At 43.5% G+C, this 19675-nt stretch overlaps 1 protein-coding gene across 2 annotated transcripts in view; it reads right to left on the reverse strand.

Annotated features, from left to right (window-relative positions):
• The window catches only part of B4GALT6 (beta-1,4-galactosyltransferase 6), a 106002-nt gene extending 94948 nt beyond the window's left edge, over positions 1–11054 (reverse strand). The window contains exon 1 of one of the 2 annotated variants that reach the window (XM_077270399.1): positions 10632–11054. In XM_077270399.1, the coding sequence (XP_077126514.1) occupies positions 10632–10749 (118 nt within the window). In that variant the 5' untranslated portion in view covers positions 10750–11054. Of the gene's footprint in view, positions 1–8339; positions 8482–10631 lie in introns of those variants that run through there. The other variant, XM_077270400.1, reaches the window with a different exon arrangement.
• Positions 11055–19675: the final 8621 nt, after the last annotated feature.

Here is a 19675-nt window from a genome sequence, read left to right on the forward strand (position 1 = left end):
CTGCTTCCCTGCACCGTGTCAGCGCCGGCCGTAAAGCAGAGCACAGCGGTGACGTCACCGCTCTGCTTTACGGCCGGCGCTTACAGTGCAGGGAAGCAGAACGCCGGGGGACGCGACAGACATCAGAAGGTGAGTATGTAGTGTTTTTTTTTTTTTACATTTACACTGGTAACCAGGGTAAACATCGGGTTACTAAGCGCGGCCCTGCTCTCCAGCGACCACACAGCGACGCTGCAGCGATCGGCATCGTTGTCTAGATCGCTGCAGCGTCGCTAAATGTGACGGTACCTTTAGGCTATGTGCACACGTTGCATGTTTTCCGCGTTTTTTCGAGGTGAAAATGCTTAAAAAACGCTTACAAAACACATCTCCGCGAAAAAAACGCAGCAAGTTCATTAATTTTGCAGAATTTCAGCGATTTTGCCGCTATATGATTGTATTGGGACGCTCTAGAAGAAAACGTGAAAAAAACGCTGGGAAAAACGCACAAACAACGCGCAAAAAACGAAAGCGGATTTCCTGCGAAAGGAGTCCGGTTTTGATTGGGAAAATTCTGCAAACATTCTGCAACGTGGGCACAGCCTTAGTGTATTTTTTTGAGCAGTGTAGTTTTTCTAGCATATCCCACACATGCCTTCATTGAATCCATGGGAGGACTCATTCAGATATCCATGATTTTTCACATACGCATAAAACAATCCTATTTAAATCAGAATTTTTTTGAATTATCTGAGATTGATCAATTTGTCAGTTTTTACTGTCAGTGTTTCATCCGTGATTTTTTCAAATGATATAATAAATTGTAAAGCATCCCCTATCCGTTGCAATGTTAATCATAGACAGTACACGGACTGCATCCATGTGCTGTTCACGGTTTCATGAACCCATAAGTTTGTACATGCAATTTTGATCCAATCAAAACATTATCCTGATGAAACAGGACCTGGATATTAGGGAATACCACTGCTATGAAGTAGTGTACCTTGGTACAAAGTCCAGGTATTTAGTAAAGTAACAATCACAAGAATGCCAGGACCAAATATTTCTCAGCAGAACATTGCTTGTTTTCCCTCTCATACTGAAGCCTGGTGCCACCTCTTACCAAGCGAAACCCATGCACCCGGACATGTGATTCTTCAGCCCAAACCACTCTTTTCTTGTCTCATGGTCCAGTTATGAAGCTCGTGTGCCCATTGCAAGCGCTTTTTCAGATGGACAGGGATTAACTTGGGATCTCTGACCGGTCTGCATCTAGAGACCCACACCCAGCAAGTTGTTATACAGTGTCTTAGGCTACTTTCACACTAGTGTTGTTTTGAATACGTCGCAATGCGTCGTTTAGGAGAAAAAACGCATCCTGCAAAGTTGTCTGCAGGATGTGTTTTTTCCCCATAGACTTACATTAGCGACGCATTGCGACGTATGGCCGTGTGACGGATGCGTCGTGTTTTGGCGGACCGTCGGCACAAAAAAAGTTACATGTAATGTTTTTTTGTGCGTCGTGTCCGCCATTTCCGACCGCACATGCGCAGCCGGAACTCCGCCCCCTCCTCCCCGGACATTACAATGGGGCAGAGGATGCGTTGAAAAACTGCATCCACTGCCCCCGTTGTGCTTTTATTTCACAGCATGCGTCGGTACGTCGGCCTGACACACTGCGACGGGCCTGTACCGACGCTACTGTGAAAGTAGCCTTATCCAGCATTAATGCTTTCATCTGTGCTACAGCAGCAATTCTGGGGATCTGACAAGACAGGCTAGTCTACTCTTTCACACTTCCGTCGGAACGGGGCCGTCACAAAGCGTTGGCGCAACGTACCGACCGACAGTGGTGATTTTCTGCACAACGCGGGCAGCGGACGCAGTGTTTCAACGCGTCCGCTGCCCATAGTAAACTCCCAGGGAGGAGGGGGTGGAGTTACGGCCGGGCTTGCACAGTTTATAATGCAGGACACGACGTACGAAAAAACATTCTCTTGAACGTTTTTTCGCTGCGACGGTCCACCAAATACCGACGCATCCAGAGCACGACGGACACGACGTGTGGCCATACGTCACGATCCGTCGGCAATACAAGTCTATGGGAAAAAAACGCATCCTGCAGGCACATTTGCAGGATGCGTTTTTTTCCCAAAACGACGCATTGTGACGGATCTAAGAAGACGGAACTGTGAAAGTAGCCCAAAGACACACACTTGGGTCTTGGACGCCCATCATCTGATCACCAGTTTGCCCTCAGAGAACTTTTGGAAGGTACTAAGCACTTCATACCAGGAATACCCCACAACACTCGCTGTTTTCAAGATGCTTTGACAAAGTCTTCTAGTAATTAAGATTCAGGCCTTGTCAGTTTCTCAGATCATTATGATTGCCCATTTTTCCTGCTGCCAACACAACAGTTTTTATGGCTGCTTATTATATCCGAGCCCTTGACAAATGTTTTTCTTTTCACCAGTGGTTTTAATGCTCTGATATGTGTAAAGCTTCTTTGTGTGTTACATCCCATGCTGTGTGGGTCTAGCCTCTTTAAAAAATATATATATATATTATTAATAATAATAATAATAATAATAATAATAATAAAGTGCTGACCAGGTCTATGGAAACCTTGCACACAAAACATGAACTGCAGCCAGTAATAAGAAAAATGCACACCAGCGCCCAAGGAAAATATAAAAATACCAATAAATCACCAGAGCGTGCCATTCTCTCCAGAGAGAAATAAGGACATGCATTTCCAAACCTCTGGAGACTTGGGGGAGCCAAGGAACGCAAGGCGTAAGTTTCCAGGGTCATGTGCTCTCAAGATCATGTTAATTTTCTAATTATATCAGAATGAACAAGACAACTAAATCAATATAGACACTGCCCTGCTTTCAACATGGAAACATTATTAATATCATATCCATTGTGGAGGCAGAAAAACCCTCTAGGACCCATTAGGTTAAATCTTTGGCAGTATACAATTGGTGCTATATAAGCAACGGGAAGGGTATAAATAATTAATGGCCAAGAACATTATAAAGGCAATACAAATGCTAAGTCAGAAAGAAGCCATGTCACAGATCCCAAGTGACAGAAGGTGTACGTCATCAAGACAGAATAGCTGTGCTCCACACAATAGTCTAATGAAGGGTATCAGCTTTCCCAGGAGACAGACGTGGAGGTGGCCGATTCATAGGGCAGAGCTAAGCCAAGAGGTGCAATGACAGCTGGACAATGTGAAAAACAAGAAGTTTAATAATACAGGAATGTGAGACATGGCCTATATGTCGCCACCGTCTCTGTACTATGATAGAGTTAGGTCAACTCCCAGCCTTCACGTGTATACCTAGCACTAAATCGTAAGACCCATCGCTATAGGACTCCATTCACATTCCTTAGGATACATGCACATGCATAGGGCATAGCCATAGCAGAGAAGCTCTCTGTGATGGTCCATCAATTACATGGGCAGCCGTTCATCTGAATGTATACTGATTGCTGTAGAGATAGCAGGCGAGTGTCACAGTGGAAACGTTGTTGTTAAAGGGATACCTTTTATTTGCTCACAGTAGAAGTTTAATACACGCTTTCGCCGTCAGTTACCATAACACGAGAACTAGAACACGAGAAGCGGTAGCGCACCTAGTGAAGGAACAGGGATGTTTGCAAAGCTTTCTATCAGCCAAACCAGATCTCCCCTTTGCACTGACGAGGGGCAGTTCTCCGAAACACAGTGTCTGCAAACTGAGATTCTGATTTGGCGTTTATCCTAAGTCATGTGACCAGGCTCGTTAAAGGGTCAACATTGACTATTAGGATTGCTACCTTCCAATAGGTGGCACTAGAGTTCTAGTCCTCTTCCTCTCTGAAGAGACAATTTGCATATTTCCCAGAGGAGCATTGGCCTTTAAGTCTCCTCACCTCGACATGCTTATCATGTCACTCTCCACAACGAGAAACGATACTTCTTGGATCCCGTAGTAAACCAATGAAAGGCATCTAAGAGAAGCATGTGAATTACACCAGGGGTGAGGACCCCCAAACCCATGGGCCATTCACAGCCCACGATGACCTTTTATCCAGCCCCCGGGCAGATTCCTGGGAAGGGAAAAAAATAATGGAAATAATTAAAAATAATGGAAACCATAAATCACCCACAAGTGTTGCAGGGACAGAGCACGTGGCTAGGCTGGAAGCCATGTTGGGTGTACAGCCATCCTAATTGGCTCCTCTCTCAAATGACCCCATAAGAGATGGATTTCCCCTGACAGTATTGGTGCCGGTATTACTTTGGTAATTAGATTCTAGTACTGGGCAAATAATGCTGATTCCAGGAAAAAACAAAACAATTCATTTTAGTGCTCCAACAATGATAGTTGACATTAATAGAAGTCAAGATAATGTTAGGTTCCCAACAGAATATTTCTATGATCATTGCCAAGAAGTGTAATAAGAATTTCAGCAATTAGATAAGGGTCAGTATCGCTCACTAATGACTCCGTAAATTAGTTTGGTCAGTAACCCATGGTCAGATTCATCAATGCAGAGTAGAAATGAAGGAAGGAAGTGGACAGCTTCCGTAAGAGCAACACCGTGTTTTACCAACACCATGACAGCAGCCAGTAACCTCCCGGTATTGCTCATAAATACATCTCTCATCCATTGTCTCCTAAAGTTCACTGAGCTTAGAAAACTAAAGATGACTAGGTCACCATGGGAGCGTGCAGATCTCTATCTCACTGCATCTAGTTTCAGGCGAATGCTTCATTACTGTGTGGAATTTATCAGTGTACAGTGATAAAAATGAATGCAATGCGATTAATGAGGAGGAAGCAATGTGACCGAGATAGCTGTGCTCTCATTCACTGAACCCTAATAATACAGGGCACAACGGGGTGGCATCCTGGTAACATGCCTGCACTACTTAGGCCTTTATTAAGCCAACTTCTGAAACAGCACCGGTTCAGAAAAGCCATGTTATTGTTTGAGGTGAACCCCAAAGGCTCTATTATTAAGGGTACCATCATTTCTCTCATATGTGGGAGGGGGAAGGGAGATCGGCTGCGGAAAAAAACATTATTTCTATAAACGAAGAGGTGCGTGGACTCCAGACCAACTTCTGGGCAGGAACAGCAAGGGGAAAGAAATTACAGCATCCGCAAAATTAAAAATATATAAGATCAAAAAACACCAAAAATAAAAAGGGGGGCAGGGGGACCACAGCTGTGGACACAGGTCTACGTCCTTCAAGCTCACAAGCCTGAAGGACTAAAGGCTTATGAGCCTGAAATGCGTAGACCTGTGCCCCCTATGTCCTCCTTCCCTTTCCCCCCTTTTTTTTTTAATCTTACTGTAATTATTTTTAATATCGCTATTAAAAGTCAAGTCTCCTTTTAAGGGTGTCACAGCAGCTCAATGCGTCTTAGTACCAGGCTGTAACAAAAGGGCTATCAGTCCCAATGAAAAGGAGCAATATCTCCAAGCGTCCGTGGTCTCATCACTCATCAGTTTATAGTATAGGAAGAAAGCTATGGTACATAAACTATGGCACATTCAAAGTGCCCATATGCATAAGAGCTAAGTTGGACGATCCAGAAGTGTTTGTATGGAACAGCGGACAATAATATGATCGCCTTCCGAAAGATGATTTTTTTGGGGGGGATAAAAAAAAAAAAAAAATAGGGCATGCTGAACTTTACAATGTCCCATACTTTTGTTCTGCTACTAGAAGAGCCGCTGTCAGAGGTGTCAGGCGTCGGCCGACTTTATAGAAGGTGTATGGGCGGTTTCACACAAGATACAGCCCTTGAAGTATGAAGAAAAAAAAAACAAAAACCAAGATATAGCAATGAGCACATTCCCCATAAAGCAATGTATAATATGCTATGTGAATAATGAATAATAAATGAGTAATAAACTAAGGAATGTTCCTCTAATAAGCCATCATTTCCAAAAGAGGTTGGAGGCTGCACTTCCTGCAACTTATACATTTCACTTCCCATTGACAAAGGAAATAGAGACCATCAGTCACCCACAAGTCTTGCCGAGAGAGCAAATTACTCACATTTTTAGAGAATCCCACAGACACTTATGTAGCACACAGAAAGCTCACACTCCACATCCTGCACAAGTACAGTCACTGAAGGCACCTAATATCCAAGTCACAAACTAGACAACTACACAAAAGGAAGCAGAGACTTGCCCTAAAAGCAGACTCCATCACTCTCTAAAGATTAATTTGATAGAAAATATGAAAATTAAACAATTACCCACACCGTGGTTATGTGAACCAGCCCATGTATGCCACCTACAGCCATGTACCACAGTGCGGCCAATGATCTGGATAATGGAAGGCTTGATGATGGCTGGTGAATATCTAGGTGACCCACCGAACTAGTATAACTACACCATTACATTAATTTTTGTAAACCTTACTTTAGAAACCTTCACAGACCCAATAAGTGGCACCTGGCGACCATACAGGGCCTAAATAGTTTAAAATAGCGGCACTCTAAAAAAGTAATATAGAACACAAAGAGAACAGAGAAGTCTCCAGCACATCGGTGGGTTTTCTACCTGGGCCTTAGCATGAGTTTACACGTGCCGACCTGCGGCTGCTACATGTCCTCTGATCACCTACATGCAAACTGCTCCACGCTCATTTAAGTCTCTTTAGACAGGCCCGCCACACTTGCATACGCACAGAATGATTGTTAATACAATCGTTCTGTGCACAGAAGTCATATTTACACTAGACTATGTGCTACCGAGAACAAGGAACTTCAAAACAAGCTTAGAAATCTCACCCGACGAACGAGCATTTGTTTTTCTGGTGACAAAAAAAAAACGCTCTTGGGAATGCTCGCTCCCAATAATTGTCCAGTATAAATGATGGTACTGGTGCTGGTAGTACTTAGGTCATTAGATGACCGAATGCTAGGAATATTTCTGAGGTGATCAAAGATGCCACGTTTTCTAGTAGAAATCACTTCAGGAGAAGCTCCTTCTTAGAGAGTTTTAAGACATTTTTTTCCTCATTTGATAAAGACGCCGGTATGGTGTGAATAAAAAAAAAAAAAAAAAAAAAAAACACTTTTAGCATCATTGAAGAATCGATTTACTCCAGCAGCACAGCCCCCCATATGTGCGTCATCCAACCATTACCATGTTTTCTAGTAGAAATCACTTCTGGAAATGTTCCTCTTAGGGGAGTATAGGGAGGAATTATTTCATTACCTGAAGAGTTTTTGAAACATTTTGGAGATTTTTTGCTGATCTGTTAAAAGAGACTCCTAAACAAACGGTGCATACATCAGAAGGTAGGTGCACACAGAATTTTTTGAGGAGTCGTTTCAAGAGATTCCACTCCAAAAATCCTATTACAAAATATATCACTGAGGGAAAAAAAAAACAAACACTTGAAGAACTTTTACCATTTATTCGTATTGAGAAACAAAAATTGCTGTTCAGAGGTTCAGGCTTTTGATCACGTTTAACTTTGGGTTTTCAAAAACACCTTTGTTTTATTTAAAAAAAAAAATAAATAAGTTTTTGGAAGTCTTTCTGCCTCAAAACTGTAGTGTTTTTTTAATCCTTAAAGATTTTATATAACGTGAGTAATTAGGCCACAGAAAATATAAAAATGTTAAAAACAATTCTGATAAACTTCAGGACAGACGCCACCTGGAAGGAGCAGTTTACGCTTGAAAAACATGTTATTTTTGACAGAAAAAAAAAAAAAAAACAGGAACCTCTGTGTGCACATAGCCTTAGATATAAAAAATGATGCTTGTTCTCTGCACCAATCACCTTTCATAACTCTACTGCATTTTAGAAAAAGCGCAACGCACCCAGGTGACATTGCACAACAAGCTGGTGGCCCTCCTCTAGAAAGTTCTGTTCACTCACAACTTCTGGAAACGATACTTTCAAGGAATTTTCTTTACCTGAAGTAGTTTTGGAAGTTTTTTTGTAACCTTTCGATTGGACAGTGCCTACTTTAGCCTCTGTCCATTCAAAAGGTGACATAAAACGCTAGTTTAGAGCAGATTTCACCAGAATCTGCTTCAAAGAAGTGACGTGCACTTTTTTTTTTTCCAACCAGACATTTTCCAAAACGTCTTCAGGAAAAAAAAAATAAAAAAAAAAAAATCCTCAAACAGCAACGTGAATTTCCCATACAAATTAAAAGAGTTTTCATGTTTTTGAGGAACATTTTTGAAAAAAAAAAAAAACACTTCAAAAACGTTGAACATAGAGAAAACATAAGGACGAGGTGAAATTTACCAGGAAATGTGTAACCTAAATACAGACTGCACCCTCCTCAGAGCTTCACAATCCTACAGCGTGCTCACCTGACAGGAATCTACAATGTCTTGGTGTCGCTGACCTCGGAGAAGTTATAATGGGCACATAGTTACCTCCTGACAGAAAGATATTTGCATTGGCTTCAGTCCTAATGAAATTACTTAACCACGGCACGCAGACGTCAAGCGGCACCTAGAACAATAGTCATATATTCGCATATTTATCTTCATAGGACGCATTTCTAAATCACTCTCAAAAAAAGTAATATAATGGCTGAATTCACACTAGCATAAGCAAAGTTGGCAGTTTTACGTCCAGAAACAAATTAAAATGTTTCACCTGCAGTCCGTATAACATCCAGATGTCCATTTTTCCCATCCGTAAGTCAGTTTTGCACATCTGGTGTTCACATGAACAATTTTATATAGGTCAAATACAGTTTCCGATGTTTATAATTGTAATTGGAAAAAACACATGTAATCAACAAATTATTTGCGCCGCCCTGATCAAGCGTTCGGTCCAGTCCTCTGTGGCGGCCGGGCCGAGGTAGTCTTCACTAACTAAGCCACATGCTGTCATGACGTCGCACGATGTCTAGTGATTAGGTCTCTTGTGATCTCATGATTTTGGGTACCATAGTAAACGCAAGAGGTGGAAGGGGATCCAGGAGCAAACGTGAAGACTGCCAAGGCCCAGCTGTCTTGGAGGACTAGGCTGAACGCCCGACCAAGGCAGCGCAAATTTTTCCCTCAAGTAATAATCATCCAGCATTTCCATGAGGTAACACAAACTACCTCATCATCTATGGTGCCATCATACCAGCACACCACCCTTAACCATTACTCACAGTCCTGGAAGAGGCCATTGATTACCATATCCAGCCAATTAGACCATTAGTTTAATGATTTCAATATATTATCAATAATTTCTATTATATCAATAGAAAAGTAACCTACACATGCAGGAGACACCACAGCATGGGCGGGAAGTCAGGTGCTGCCCAATTACATTTCCAATCTCATTATTAGGCCTCAGTCACACATCAGTGTTTGCATGCCAAAGCCAGGGGTGACACTTAAGAGAAAAAACATAATTGAAAGATGGACACCTGGTCTGTCTTTTGGAGACGCTCATGGTTTTGGCATACAAATACTGGTGTGTGAAGGAGGCCTTAGAGATCCTTCTAAAAACACTACAAGCAATATGGCATATAATATAAAGCTGTCACAGGCACCCATACATCACAGAGGCCAAAAGTGTGCCCTCGGGCAGGTGGGCATCTGCCTGCCATTGCTGAGCTGCACAGTACACAGAACTTTCCGACTCAGAGGGTCACCACAATTATTTTTTTCAGCGATCAGTCATTCTGGTGGAAGGATACCATGGCAACCATCCAGACCGAACTGTGGTCCTAGTCCGGTATCTGCCTCCTGAATGTATGTGGCCGACAGTCACCATGAGGGAAGTGTGCGCTGAGCATAAGGCACTGCCATCCCTGCCCAGACAGCATGGCGAGCGGGCACACACCACGGCCATGTATGATCCCACAAGCAGCTACAGCCAGTAACAAATACGAGTGTAGCCCTGACAGGACAGGGAATGGTTTATTTCCCCCCGAAATCTATATATGCACCAAACAGCAGGAAAAAAAAAAGTTGTTCATATTTCTAAATAACTCTTTAAAAAAAAAAAAAAAAAACACACAACAAGTAGCCTTGTGGTTGTCAGGTGACTCATTACACTCCTATGTATGGACTGCAGCCCGCGGCTCCGGTCACGAGGTGGGCAACTAATCATCTGACCCCGCAATCATCTCATTACGTGAATTAATGTACCGTACTGCACTATACTTATGTACTATGGCAATTAGAAAAATGACTGTAGTGGCAGCATGTGCCACCCTGTATGAGCGCCATCAGTATAGACACATGCCCTCTCCTCTGTGTAACACATTATATGACCATGAAGGTTATCACCATAGTCCTGGAAGGACGTTACACCCAGGTGTCCCACAGACAATATATGGGACCGGAGACTGATGCCCCCCGGCACTGATGCCCCCACAGGTAATCACAGGGCACAATCATCAATGTGAAATGACAAGGTGCAGCCATAATAAAGGTGAGGTCCCCTGTGCCATCACCTGCCACTATGGTGCCAGGACCAGGGAATGGGCAGCCCAATCGCTACAAACAGGTGTCTATGGATGAAATGCCAGTCATTAGCAGCAGCCACCCATCATGCCATTCCCGCTGCTCCAGAAAGGAGTGGCAGGGCCCTCTGCCCGCACAATGCTGCCCCCATGCCCCCAGCCGGCAGCCGGCCACACTGACACTCACCTATGCCGGGGGCCACATACACGAAGTACAGGCAGGACGAGGACAGCGAGAAGAAGAAGATAAAGGCGAAGATGGATCGGTTAGACACCCGCAGGAGCCTCCGGAAGAGCGGCCTCATGCTGCCGGAGTCGGAGGGCGGCTCTCAGAGGAGCTCGCTGGCGGACCGGCTACTGCTACTGGACGACAAGCCCATCGGGTGACAGCGGGACGAGCAGGACCACACCACCGGGAGGAAGGAGCCGGAGATCACGGCGGCTGCACACAAGCTGCACCAACCCCCAGGGGGAGGGGAGAGGAATCAGATAGCAGCAGCGGGGAGGAGGGAGGAGGGAGGAGGAGGAGGAGGAGGATGGGGGTTACCGGCTATAGGAGGGGACTGCTCATCAGGAGGTGTCCTACATGGCGATGTGCGAGGATCCCCCCGTACATAATCATCAGGGGGCACAGATATAGGGGATGATTATCAGGATATACCCCCATATATAATCATCAGGGGGCACAGATATAGGGGCTGATTGTCAGGATATACCCCCATACATAATCATCAGGGGGCACAGATATAGGGGATGATTGTCAGGATATACCCCCATACAAAAGCATCAGGGGGCACAGATATAGGGGCTGATTGTCAGGATATACCCCCATACATAATCATCAGGGGGCACAGATATAGGGGCTGATTGTCAGGATATACCCCCATACATAATCATCAGGGGGCACAGATATAGGGGCTGATTATCAGGATATACCCCCATATATAATCATCAGGGGGCACAGATATAGGGGCTGATTATCAGGATATACCCCCATACATAATCATCAGGGGGCACAGATATAGGGGCTGATTATCAGGATATACCCCCATACATAATCATCAGGGGGCACAGATATAGGGGATGATTATCAGGATATACCCCCATACATAATGATCAGGGGGCACAGATATCGGGGCTGATTATCAGGATATACCCCCATACATAATCATCAGGGGGCACAGATATAGGGGATGATTATCAGGATATACCCCCATACATAATCATCAGGGGGCACAGATATAGGGGATGATTATCAGGATATACCCCCATACATAATGATCAGGGGGCACAGATATCGGGGCTGATTATCAGGATATACCCCCATACATAATCATCAGGGGGCACAGATATAGGGGATGATTATCAGGATATACCCCCATACATAATCATCAGGGGGCACAGATATAGGGGCTGATTGTCAGGATATACCCCCATACATAATCATCAGGGGGCACAGATATAGGGGCTGCTTATCAGGATATACCCCCATACATAAGCATCAGGGGGTACAGATATAGGGGCTGATTATCAGGATATACCCCCATACATAATCATCAGGGGGCACAGATATAGGGGATGATTATCAGGATATACCCCATACATAAGCATCAGGGGGCACAGATATAGGGGCTGATTATCAGGATATACCCCCCATATATAATAATCAGGGGGCACAGATATAGGGGCTAATTATCAGGAAATACCCCCATATATAATAATCAAGGGGCACAGATATAGGGGCTGATTATCAGGATATACCCCCCATATATAATAATCAGGGGGCACAGATATAGGGGCTAATTATCAGGAAATACCCCCATATATAATAATCAAGGGGCAAAGATATAGGGGCTGATTATCAGGATATACCCCCATACATATTCATCAGGGGGCACAGATATAGAGGCTGCTTATCAGGATATACCCCCATACATAATCATCAGGGAGCACAGCTATAGGGGCTGATTATCAGGATATACCCCCATACATATTCATCAGGGGGCACAGATAAAGGGGCTGATTATCAGGCTATACCCCCGTATATAATAATCAGGGGACACATATAGGGGCTGATTATCAGGTATATACTGCCATCTATATATATAATTGTCTAAGGGGTACTTCCGTCTTTCTGTCTGTCCTTCTGTCGGCAACTTCCGTCAAGGTTATTCATTCGCTGATTGGTCTCGCCAGCTGCCTGTCATGGCTGCCGCGACCAATCAGCGACGGCCACAGTCCGATTAGTCCCTCCCTACTCCCCTGCAGTCAGTGCCGGGCGGCCGCTCCATACTCCCCACAGTCACGGCTCACACAGGGTTAATGCCAGCGGTAACGGACTGCGTAATGCCGCGGGTAACTCACTCCATTACCGCCGCTATTAACCCTGTGTGACCAAGTTTTTACTATTGATGCTGCCTATGCAGCGTCAATAGTAAAAGGATCTAATGTTAAAAAAATAAAATAAAAAATCATTATATACTCACCTTCCGCCACCTTTCCCGCTCCTCGCCACCCTCCGGTAACCGCTCTGTTCAAGCGGCAGGTTCCGGTAGCAAGGATTGTATGGCAGAAGGACCTGCCATGACGTCACGGTCATGTGACCGTGACGTCATCACACCCTGGGACCGGAAGCTGCTGCCTGTACCGCGCACAGGCGACAGAACTACAAGTATGGTGAGTATGTTAGAACTACAAGGGGCCCTCGGATCGGAAGGTGAGTATGTTTATTTTTTATTTTTTAACCTGTGACATACGTAGCTGGGCAATCTACTACGTGGCTGGGCAATATACTACGTCACTGGGCAATAGACTACGTCACTGGGCAATATACTACATAGCTGGGCAATATACTACGTGGCTGGGCTATATACTACGTGGCTGGGCTATATACTAAGTGGCTGAGCTATATACTACGTGGCTGAGCTATATACTAGGTGGCTGGGCTATATACTACGTCGCTGGGCAATATACTACTTGTCTGGCCAATATACTACGTGGGCATGCATATTCTAGAATACCCGATGCGTTAGAATCGGGCCACCATCTAGTATATAATAATCAGGGGACACAGATATAGAGGCTGATTATCAGGATATACCCCCATATACAGGTGCGGACTGGGGATGAAATTCAGCTCTGGCATTTGAAATCACACAGGCCCACGTTGTCCCCGTCCCCATGAACCAGATGAGATATATTACTAATATTACCCTGGATGGAGGAAAGGAAGATTTACTACAAGACCAATATTTCTAATTATACCCACAGCATGCTGAGGTAAGTGACGGAGTGACCGGCTTTGTGCTCCGTCACAACTGTTAACAGTATGGGTGTCTTGAGAACTTTGATTCTGTTAACAATGTAGCACACAAGGCAGCCCACAACCAGACTGGCCCTTCTGGCATTTGCCAGAATTGCCAAATGGCCAGTCTGGCCCTGCCCATATATAATAATCAGGGGACACAGATATAGGGGTTGATTATCAGATATATACTCCCATATAAAGTGATCAGATAGTGTAAAGGTATAGGAGCTGCTTATCACTATATACCCTGTATACCCCATATATAACTATGTGCAGAACTATTAGGTAGGTGAGTATTTTGACCATATCATGATTTTATGCACATTCTCCAACTCCAAGCTGTTTAAACGTGAACCCTTATTGGATGAAGTAGATCAGGTGATGTGTACTTGTGTAATGAGGGGGGTGAGGCCTAAGAATACAACACCCTTATCAAGGTGTGCAGAATTATTAGGCAGCTTGTTTTCCTCAGACAAAATGGGCCAAAAAAGAGATTTAACTGACTCTAAAAAGTAAAAAAAAAGAAGTCTTACAGAGGATGCAGCACTCTTCAAATTGCATTAAAATGTTTGTTGCAATTAGTCCACAGGGTGACAAAAAGTGTTGAGAAAAAAAGATGCCCATCAAAGGGGTTGTCCGGTCCAAACTATTGAGGCCATGTGCACACGTTGCGGTTTTTACTGCGGATTCGCAGCGTTTTTGATGCTGCGGATCCGCAGCAGTTTTTCATGCGGTGTACAGTACCATGTTAACCTATGGAAAATAAAAACTGCTGTGCACATGCTGCGGAAAAAAATGCGCGGAAACGCAGCGGTTTATTTTCCGCAGCATGTCAATTCTTTGTGCGGATTCCGCAGTGGTTTTACACCTGCTCCATAATAGGAATCCGCAGGTGTAAAACCGCAGTAGAAACCGCACAAAAACTGCGGAAAATCCGCGATAAATCCGCAGGAAAAACGCAGTGTTTTTGCCCTGCAGATTTATCAAAATCAGTGCGGAAAAAACCGCACACCAGTCCGCAGCGTGTGCACATACCCTAAGTCTCCCAGCCAGTGGGCGTGGCCTCTCTCCATATGGTTGAATAGAGCGAGGCGGCACCCTCTAGTCAGCCATGCCTACTGGATGTATACAAGTGTATGAAGAGCAAGAACGCGCCAACTGGATGGACTCCTGTCCCTGCGAATACGAGTGCGTGCAATGGGGGGATTCATAAGTCTGCAGAATTGAGATGAATCAAGCGTGAAGTGACCAGGAAGCCATTATCCTCCAGGCCATTCATATTCATAACTGCAACTTCCCTGGAGGCCCAGAAGTACAAGGTGTACAGTGCTCAGAGACATGGCCGAGGAAAGAGAGGCTGAAACCGACCACCACTGAGCAAGAGACAGAAGAGGAAATGTCAAGGTTGGGCCAAGGAATATTTGGAGACAGATTTATCAATGATTTTATGGTTGGTGAGTGACTCTTGGACCAGATGGATGGATCCGAGGCTGGATCAGTAATGGGCACAGACCTCCACTTAACTTCAGACGCCAGCAAGGTGGAGGTTGGGTCCTGCTATAGTCTGGTATTATTACACATGAGCTAGTTGGACCTTTTTGTGTCGAAGATGGACTCAAAATCCGCTCCTAAACCCACTGACAGTTTTTAGAAGACACTTTATTCAAGCAGTGGCAGATGAAAATGTCTGTATCTTTCAAGAAAACCATAATTTTTATGTAGAACAATGCTCCATTACAGCACCAAAGTCTCCACTGCTCAGCTGCCAGTACAGGCCTTAAAGATAAAAGCATAATAACGTGGCCCCTTACCTGACTGCGACAGTACTCCTCTCAACAATGTTTGGTGCTGCTCAAAAGGTTGATCATCAAGAGAGTGAACCTCTGGTACATGGTACCAGCTGGTACATGCCCGATCTTCAAGCAGCATGCATCAGGCACTATCTCTATGATCTCAGCCGGGTATGTTTGACTCTGAAACTCTGTATGGTCTGTGGTCTTGCAACACTCAGGACCTACATAATCCTGCAAGTGCTGGGATTATCATCGGCACCTGATTGGCTCAACTCCGGTGTTGTCTTCTAGATGCTGTAATCGTGGCATTTAGAAGATTTGAGGTCTCCTTCTCTCTCCCCTCTGGCACCCCCGCGATGTGATCGCGGGGAGCCCAGGGTTGTCATGGCAGCAGAAGGTCACTGACAACCTCCAGATCTGCCAGCTACCGTGACCTGCTAGACTCAGCCAGCAACAGAGTCTAACAGGTGTTCTCACAGTCTTAAACTGACAGTTCTCAGGTATTGCAATCAGATCAGAGAAATACAAGTTGAAATCCCATACAGTGACTAATAATAAAAAAAAGTAAAAAAAAACAACATATAACTATAAAAAAAAATCACAAAATAATTTAAAAAAGTTAAACCATTAAATTTGTTTATTTAAAAAACAAAAAAAAGTAGGAAAAAGTTATACCTCTCAGAATACAGCTATGCAAAAACAATTGTTTTTTTCAATAAAATAGTTTTTATTGTGTGAAAGCAGCAACACATAAAACATTATATAAATTGGTATCGCTGTAATCATACTGATTTTTTCTTTCTGTCCCCCCAAAGATCACAGTAAGGCTCGGCTCACATTTATCCTGCGCTCCGTGCTGAGTGCTTGCACCGGGGTTTCCGTGTAAATCTCTAAAATACATGAGTCAGAGGGAATGAGGCAAATGAAGGCACTGTGGATGCCGTGTGACCTGTGATCCGGTGGTGTCTGTCTTTTTAGGCGTGCATAAAAGTTCAGTTTTGTGCACCTCTGAAAAGGTCAAAGCTGAACAGAGGCCAGACGGAGTCCAGAGTAACTCTGCTGCCTCATAGTGAATGGATCCCTCGGGGGTTTCATCTGAATCGTCACTCGGAGATTTAGTTGGAAACCCCGATGTTACTGCTCAGCGGATAAATGTGATCTCAAATGTTATGTAAAATGTTCATAATAAAAGTGTCCACACAATCCAGAAAAAAAGCAAGTCCCCACTCAGGTCCGTCATCTCTCAATGGAAATACAGGGGGCATCCACATTACTGTTAGTACAAAGGCTCTGGAAAAGCACTATGGCTCCTCACTCCCCAAAAGAAATGCAGTGAATTCTGCACTCCAAAATCCAAATGCCCCCTCCCTCCTGAGCCCCAGTGTACCTAAACCACATTTAGCATCCACATGTTTGGCATTTCCATAGCGATAAGAGCCCACCTAATTTACAGGTGCGTGTCTCCAGAAGCACGAGCTGAGCATAATGACAAGTTGAACTGTTTTGCAGTGGGCGTAGGGTTAAATTATCATATTACCATAGGTGAACGATACTTTAACTAAAGACCCTATTTATAACATAACTTTTAATTTATATCCTTACAATGAATGAACGGAATAGACCCTAAATATTAAAAACACATACGGTATTATCATGATGGGGGAAAAAACATAAACCGGATGTATCCTGTGACGTTTGATAAAGTGCTAATTGCTACTGAATTTTGTGCGGTATACACCATAATTATATTGCACTAGCCTTAGCTTCCTTTTTCATATAACCCTCCCTATCCGGTATATGCTGTTAAAATTGATCAGCTACTAGCCCCCCAACATGTCTCACCACTCAGGAGTCATCAGGGGAATGAGGCAATACAACACATAGTGCACTGGCATACCCAGGAGAAATTGCGTAACAAATTGTACCATTCATTTTCTCCTATTATCCCTTTTGAAAATTAAAAATGTGGGGCCAAAGCAACATTTTGTGGAAAAAATTGTAATATTTCATTTACTCAGCACAAACTTATACAATTCTGTAAATCGCCTGAGGGTTAAAAATACTCACTACTCCCCTAGATGAATTCCTCTGGAGGTTTCTAAAATGGGGTCACTTTTTAGGGTTTCCTGCTGTTTTGGCATGTCCAGGGCTCTTCAAGTGTGACATGGCATCTGCAATCAACTTCAGGCAAAATGGCATCTCATCCCTTCCAAGTCCTGCCGTGCACCCAAACAGTAGTTTTCCCCACATATGGGATATCAGCATACTCAGGAGAAATTGCACAACAAATTTTATGGATCAATTTCTCCTGTTACGCTTGTGAAAATAAAAAATATGGGGCTAAAGCGCACAGCTAGATAAGTTCCCTGAGGGGTCTAGTTTCCAAAATTAGATCACTTGTGGGGGGTTTCCACTTTTTAGGCCCAAACATATTCACCATATGTGGGGTATCGGCATACTGAGTAGAAATTGCACAACAAATTGTATGGTCCATTTTCTCATCTTACAGTTGTGAAAATGCAAGATTTGGGGCTAAAGTAGCATTTTTGAAGGAAGCAGTAAAATTTTCATTTTTTCCTTCCACATTGCTTTTAATTCCTGTGAAGCACCTGAAGGGTTAATAAACTTCTTGAATGTGGTTTTGAGGACTTTGAGGGGCGCAGTTTTTAGAATGGTGTCACTTTTGGATATTTTCTGTTACATCGGACCCTCAAAGTCACGTCAAATGTGATGTAACCTTAAAAAAATTGGTTTTGTGAATTTTGTTGAGAAATTGCTGATAAACCTTTAACCCTTCTAACGTCCTAACAAAAAATTATGCTTCAAAAATTGTACTGAAGAAAAGTAGACATGTTGGAAATGTTATCTATTAACTATTTTGTGTGACACCACTCTCTGTTTTAAGGGTGTAAAAATTAAAAGTTTGAAAATTGCAAAATTTTTCAACATTTTCACAAATAAATACAAAAAATATCAAACTAAATTGACCACTAACATGAAGTACAATATGTCATGAATAAAACAATCTCAGAATCACTGGGACAAGTTTACGCGCTCCAGAGTTATGACCTCATAAAGTGACTCTGGTCAGAATTGTAAAAATTGGTCTGGTCAGGAAGGTGAAAACAGAATCTGGCGCGAAAGGGTTAATCGATGAGTTGACAATCGGGTGGCAATCTCTGACAGCGCATTCCACATGCTCGCACCGGAAGCGCGTCACTAAACCCGCCTATCGGCGCCTCTGTCACATGATAGCAGGGCCCCGAATGGTTGCCATGACAACCCGGGGGTTGGCAGGAGACCCCCTGGTTGTCATTGCTGATCTGCTATGAGCGCCGCCCCATGGCCCGCGTTCATAGCAGATGAGCATTTCTGCTACACAACAGTAGGGTTGCAGCCATGCTATGTGTAGTACAAGCGATCAGAAGATCGCAAATTCAAGTCTCCTAAGGAGACTATTGATACAAGTAAAAACTAAATAAATATCTGTAAAAATATTTAAAAAATATAAAACTTCAACTCATCCCTTTTGCCCCATTCAAAATAAAAAAAATACACAAAATAAACAGAAAATAGCTCGGGGTGAAGGGGTTAAACAATAGAGATCTATCAAACTCCAAACCATCATGAATGTGGAAGTGTATTCTGACAAAAGATATTTTTGAGGACTTCAGAGGAAGACTTGTTGCTCATCTGACTGGAAAAGTTTTCAAAACCATCTCTCAGGATTTAGCACTTCACCAGTCCACCGTCAGATTGTACACAAATGAAGGAAATTTAACTCCATTATTCCCAGGAGTGGTCCACCAATAAAATCACTCCAAGGGCAAAGTGTATGAGTGGTACAAACGGACCCAAGGTAACCTCTAAGCAACTAAAGGCCTCTCTCACATTAGCTAATGTTAATGAAGGCAATTAGAATAATGTGTGTGGGTGAATGAGACCAAAAGTATAGACTTTTTGGATTAAAGGAAACCTGTAACTTTGAAAAAATATATTTAATACCTTGTAAAAATCCATGATTCCTATGCATTATGTTTTGTGCTGTCACTCCATTGCAAATTCAGTTTATTAGCAAAATTTACAAACGGTTTGCCTTTTCAACAAATCAGTGACACAAGAACAATTTAC

The sequence above is a fragment of the Ranitomeya variabilis genome, chromosome 6, assembly GCF_051348905.1.
Source record: "Ranitomeya variabilis isolate aRanVar5 chromosome 6, aRanVar5.hap1, whole genome shotgun sequence".
Lineage (NCBI taxonomy): Eukaryota > Metazoa > Chordata > Amphibia > Anura > Dendrobatidae > Ranitomeya > Ranitomeya variabilis.